The following is a 6,000-nucleotide window of genomic DNA, read 5'->3' on the forward strand; positions in this document are numbered from 1 at the left end:
AGCCTCAACAGGAAATGCAGGAGAAGAACCAGAGACCAGATAGGGAGAGTGCTTTGGTGTCAGTGAGTTCCTAAGGCAAGGAATTCTAAAGACAGGAGGGACAGACAGTCATTTTGTTTTGTTTTGGTGATTCATTTATGGTTGGGAAAGTCAGGCCTGGCCGGAGGGCCTGGCGGAGGTTCATCTGTCCTTAACAATGCTGAGGCACACCCTCCCTCTCTCGTTTAGTGCTCTGGCAAGGCACCCAGAAACTTCTCCCGGATTTTCAGTGTTTTGGCACATGTTAAAACTTCGGACTCTTGTAGATGCTATTCTTTGCTTAAATTGGAGTATAATTTAGGGTGTGGTGCAAGGTGGGTGGGGAGTCTCGGGGAAGTAGAGGTTATCCCTGCCTCTGGGTACCCACAGGCCATGCCCCTCTCATTTCACTCAGGGGTTTACAGAGCGGTTTTGTTTTCTCTGACTTCCTATGTACTTACAGAAGAAAAACAAAAGCAACCAGAACTGGGGTTGGGGTGGGGCCACAGAGACAAAACAGCAGTGAGAGAGCAGTGCAGAGCCACCCACTCAGACACAGTGGGCCTCGGTCCTAAATGCCCTCCAGCGCCACTGTGCTCCCAGACTGAATGAAGCTCCTTTTTCATTCAGAACTCGTCTTCCCCACGGAAGCTCACAAACTGAGAGTCCTTGTAACTTTCCAGTGATGCGGGCAGAGGATGGGCCGTGAGAACCAGAAATAAAGCATATACAATCCTATGTATCCTCTCTAGGAAGACCTGCAAAACTGTGCAGAAAATACATCCCACCTTATCCTACATCTAAAAATGATCTTGCGTTCTGATTATTAGCGTCGTAAGTAGTAACTACGGTCTGGTCATCACTCTTGTCAAAAGCTGTGGGGGGACGCTCTCCCCAGCCCTACTAGCTCTGCCATTTTGTAACCAGTGTCCTCAGAGAGACAGTAGAACCACATCAAGCCGTCCTCTGTGCATTACTGTTGAGACCCTGAAAGTCTGGGAAATGGGATTTCTTTTTTTTTTTTTTTTTGGTGCAACATTGTTTTATGAAATATGCTTGGTTTTCTCTGCCAGGCCTTCACCACCTTCCTGTGTCTGTACGGCATGGTTTGGTACGCAGAGCACTATGGTCACCGAGAAAAGGTATGGAAGGAAGGGCAGAGATGGTCTCTGTAAAATAATCACATCCTGCTTGGAGCTTTAGCAGGGAAGCACATTCCTGTGAGAATGTGGTGTAGCCAACTGTGTGAGCACGCAGGTTCAGTCCTGCTGCTGTAGAAACGTAACCGGTTCAGGACCCGTTCCCTATCGGTTGCTGTCCTTGCTTGTGAGCGCCCTGTTCAGTAGGTCAGTGTTTTTATCCTCCCTTTTATAAAGGGGCTTAAAACCTAATTATGCGTCTGCTTAAAAATAATATTGCAGGGAGAGCCCCGGACTGGGTTTTGAAAGGCTGGGTTTTATTCCCGGCTCTTGTACTTTGCCTAGGCCTCTTTGTGACCCAGCCTGGGGCTCTCCCCCATTGTAAATGGCCCGCCCTGCCCACCGTGTAGTGGACACAAGGATTAAAGCAGAAAATGGATGTGAGTGAGCTTAAAATGCTACAGCAGTCTTGCAAAGTATAATATCTTTTTAAGTAAAATAATAGCTTTCATACTCGATTCATACTTAATTCGTATTAAGTCTGAGGAACTAAAGGTTCTTTCTAGACAATTGATTCTGTACCACCTGGAAGACAGTCATGGCTTTATAGCCAAGGAACCTACGAATGGGGAGGTTCTGTCACTTGCCGGTGGTATAGGGGCGGAGTGACCTCCCTCGCTTGTCCTGCAGCCCCAGGGAGTCCTTGAAACTCCATCACTAAGTCTGCTTCTCTCTCTAGACGTACTCCGAGTGTGAAGATGGCACCTACAGTCCAGATATCTCCTGGTCTCATGGGAAAGGTACAAAAGGTATTTCTTCCTCACTGCTTAAAACTTGACTGGGTTCTTGGGCGCCTGGGTGGCTCAGTCAGTTGAGTGTCTGACTTCGGCTCAGGTCATATACTTGCAGTTCATGGATTCGAGCCCCACATCGGGCTCTGTGCTGACAGCTCAGAGCCTGGAGCCTGCTTTAGTCTCTCTGCTCCTCCACCGCTCTCTCTTTTCTCTCTCTCTCTCTCTCTCTCTCTCACTCACTCAAAAACAAACAAACACTAAACAAACAACTTTCCTGGGTTTTCTTCCTCCCAAGGCCCAGTGAGCAGATTTGGAATCAAGATTTATCCTCAGAATGGTGATAAGTGTATGCCCTGAAGGGTCTCATGTCTACTTATCCCATGTCGTCTGTTACTTATTAATGAAAACTGCAAAGTGCTGTCAGGATCTGCCCAAGAAACTTGCTTCTAAAGAAGAGGCACCATGTGGTTCTGCCTCTTCTGACACAGGAAAACATAACGAGGCGAGGCCCGTACCGTCCCAAGCACCCTATTGGGAATGTTCTTCCTCTTGGCTTTCATCCTGAGTGAAAAGGGTTAGGAAGAATTGTGCACTGGGAGGAGGAGCTTTCAGAAGAGGTGGGTTGATTTCATCATATTTATTCAGGAGGCAGGCCAGAATAAAATTCTGGTAGTATAGCCGGGGATCTCCCGTTGGCCTCTCCAAGGAGCCTTTTGGAAAGATTTGGGGCTACCTGGGTATTTTAAAGAATTAAGGCTTGTGGAATGATACCAAGGAGGCTCCACTGGCCAGTAATCTCTGGGCAATGCTCGTGAGCCCATTGGAAGGCTGCCTGAGGGGAGAGAGTTATGAACACTGGAGATGGTGAAATTTAGCTCACAGAATTGCCCGGAGAAACCGTGGGCCCAGGGAGAGGAAAGCACTACTGTTGCGGTTGCTTTCCTGAGTTCTTTTGGGGTCGAGCTTTTTCGAGCTCTTTCTGGGGAAAATGCTAGCATGCTCTCTGCTGAGTTGCCAGTCACCCTTTTTGAGACTCCTGAATCAAGGAGTCGATAGGCGCCCTATGTTGGAACGCTGCTAGAAGTGGACGGAGGGGTTCCCTGGGGTTCCGCCCTTCAGAACCATCCCCTCACAGATCCGTTCTTGGCACTTGCAGGCCCTTCTCCATTGAAAAGACTGCACGAAGCAAGCAGTGGTAGAGATATAAATGAAAAGTAGACAAAGAGTAAACTAAAAAAGAGAATCTTCAGAGCAGTAAAAGAATCTCTTGGACAAAGCCAAATGGCCTTTGCAATGAAGACCAAATTCTGAGAAGTTTTTTCTCTGTTTGTTTGTTTGTTTGTTTTTTTAATGGCCGTCTTTGGTGGAGATTTCCTCTGGGGCTGGATCTGAGCCCTGGAGCAGAGAACTCTCTGGCTTGACTGCTGGGCCAGAGGTTGGCCACACGCTTAGTCTTTGGGCACAGCCAGTCCAATGCCAGGAAGTTTTTTGCTCACCTCCCAGGCCTTCCTTACACACGGTTACCCGGAAGGCCCACCCTCTCCCTGCTCCCCCACTTCTACCCTCCACCTTGCCTGATGCCTGCTGGTGGCTCAGCGTCCGGTCGACACGGAAGTTTTTCTCTGAGGTCGCAAACAAATAATGGTGTGACAAATACTGCCAACTGTGAGAGTCTTGAGGGTGTGTGCCATCTTCTGTGGGAGGCTCCAGAGCTGTCATGAGCAGAAGCGGCCTAGGTTTTAAAGGTGTTCTCTGGATCGAATGAGAGGTCGTAATGTCTTTACTTTCATAAAGTCAGGAATTCTTTCTCATTTAGGGATGTAGAAACTCCGGTGTATAACAGGTCAAGGGGTGGAAACCTAAGGGATGCATCCTTTGGTTGTGAGGGTAGACCCGACACCCATGTGGTTTAATTGTTCCTCCTTGTTCTTTGGTTTCATTTTTACGCTCACTTCTAGACCCCATTCCCATGAGCATAATCCGCCTTACACAGTGAGAGTGTAAACACTCTTCGGGATGCCCTTGCTCCCCACGCCCCCAGCTCTGTGGGGCCATCCCCTTGCATACTCAGGCTCGGCTGCTGCACTAGCTCCGGGCTGGGGTTTCAGGGCCTTGCCTTCGTGTATCCGTGAGGCCACTAGGTGGAGCACATGTATCAGAAGAGGGCGGCCTGAACGGGACGAGCTGCCCATCTGAGGAGCGAGCCCGCAAATGCCACGCTCAGGGTGACAGCGTGTTCTCATTCCTTTCGCCAGGTTCTGAAGACAGCCCACCCAAGCACCCGGGCAACAACGAAAGCCACTCTTCCAGAAGAAGGAATCGACATTCCAAGTCAAAAGTCACCAACGGAGTTGGAAAGAAATGAAGGAGCCCGGTTAATCGCAGACGTCCCAGAGAGTGCCTAGAACCGAGAGGGAGACAGAAAGGCTTGGACCTCCCTGTCGGGAGGGCAAACATGCGGTGCCATTGGGACGAGGAGAGGGGACTTGGGGGTCATTATTTGAGAGCGCGTGAGTCTTGTTTCCCACAGACCCAGCCACGCGAGGCAGGTCAGTGCCTGGGATCCTTCGCCAGTTCGGGGTCTCCTCCAACTTCAGCACTTGGCGTGCGGTCACTGGTAGCCGTACGGAGCATCTGCAGGAAGGGCGGCCTCTCACTCACAGCTGCCCGGAGCAGCACCGCTTGTGTGTACTGTGGTTGCAGTTAGTTGAAACACCTTCATTCAGACAGGGCATTAACGGTACGTTAACACTGGTGACCAGTTTTTATTTTTATAAATCTGCCTTTCCCATTTGACTGACTGGTTTAAGTTCAGGCCACTCTTCTGTCTTTTATTGTTGGTATCTTATTTGTTGTTAAGTTAGGATGCTTAAAAGCCTTCAGAAGCCACTGCTGAAATTGAGTTGGGGGAAAGCTCTTCTCTCTCCTAAAGAAGAAAATGGGGAGAGCATTTGTGTTACTGTCTGGCAAACTCATCCCCCTTTTAGGACCTGAAACCACACAGTGGTGTAAACCAGTCTGAGGAAAGACTGGCTACCTACATAGGATCCTGGGCTTCAGATCAGAACCTTTTTTGTTTGTTCTGAATGTCATTTGTCCAGAGTTATCCACAGTGCACAGAAGTGAGCCTGCTTGAGAGGCGGTGCACATCGCAGCTTCTCTCCCAGCCAGGTGCCTTTTACATTTTATTTGTTTTCCTTCCATGGTGTATTGCTGACCTTGTCTTTTAGTCCCATGTGAGGTGCTGGTGAGTATTACCTTTCATCTGTGTGCCATGCTCTAGAACATTTACCCTGGTAGTTCACCACCTCTGATGGATCCCTGTTTTAAATAAAATAATACACGTTAAAGCCCATCAAAGATTAGTCTCTAAAAATGCTCGTTTCTTTGCATCCTATTGGTATTTTTCACCACTTGTAAGCAATTGCTGTGTTTTTCAAGTGACTTTAAGGATAATATGAATGTGTATGTGTGTTTTTATATAGTGAGAAGAAAAAAGAAGAAAAATACGTATTGTAGAGGACTTACAGATACATGTTACATTTCCTAAGCTCCCAAAGTAATCAATGGGAAATGAACAAGATAGTCATTGTGTTTTCACATGGCAATGGTTACATCAACCAAGTTGGATTTTTCTCTCTACCAAGTGATCGGCGCTCAGCCGATTGGCTTATAGATCTAAACTTGCCCAAGGAAATCGTTCTGTTCCTCATTTACAGAGCAGAGTTTTTCATGTCTTCTCCCCCTTTAAGGAAATCTTTCACCACAGAAGTGTCATGTTTTTCTTTTTCTGCAAAGGAATTCTGGGGTGAAGGGGTTAAATGAATCATGCAAAGCCGGGGTCACATCCTGTGCTCCGGGCCTCTGGTGATCACTTGGTCGAGAGCCTCACACAGACTTGCCGTGGCAGCCAGGCGTCTTGCCAGTGGAGGACTGCCTGTATTCGTTCAGCTGGCATGGTGGCCGGGGTGGGGAGCTGGCTGTGAGGGGCCGCGGCTGTGCGCCTTCACGTGCGGTCCAAACTGCAGCCCCGTCCTTCCCAGCAAGGA

At 48.6% G+C, this 6,000-nt stretch overlaps 1 protein-coding gene across 1 annotated transcript in view; it reads left to right on the top strand.

The window, feature by feature from the left end:
* PTDSS1 (phosphatidylserine synthase 1) overlaps nt 1-5,311 on the top strand; it is a 64,643-nt gene extending 59,332 nt beyond the window's left edge. Inside the window, exons 11-13 of the mRNA XM_060610960.3 lie at nt 1,092-1,160; nt 1,897-1,966; nt 4,207-5,311. Coding sequence (XP_060466943.1) covers nt 1,092-1,160; nt 1,897-1,966; nt 4,207-4,316 — 249 coding nt within the window. The 3' untranslated portion in view covers nt 4,317-5,311. The remainder of the gene's footprint in view (nt 1-1,091; nt 1,161-1,896; nt 1,967-4,206) is intronic.
* The last annotated feature ends 689 nt before the right edge of the window (nt 5,312-6,000 follow it).

This window comes from Panthera onca, chromosome F2 (genome assembly GCF_046562875.1).
Source record: "Panthera onca isolate mPanOnc1 chromosome F2, mPanOnc1 haplotype 2, whole genome shotgun sequence".
In the NCBI taxonomy this organism is placed as follows: domain Eukaryota; kingdom Metazoa; phylum Chordata; class Mammalia; order Carnivora; family Felidae; genus Panthera; species Panthera onca.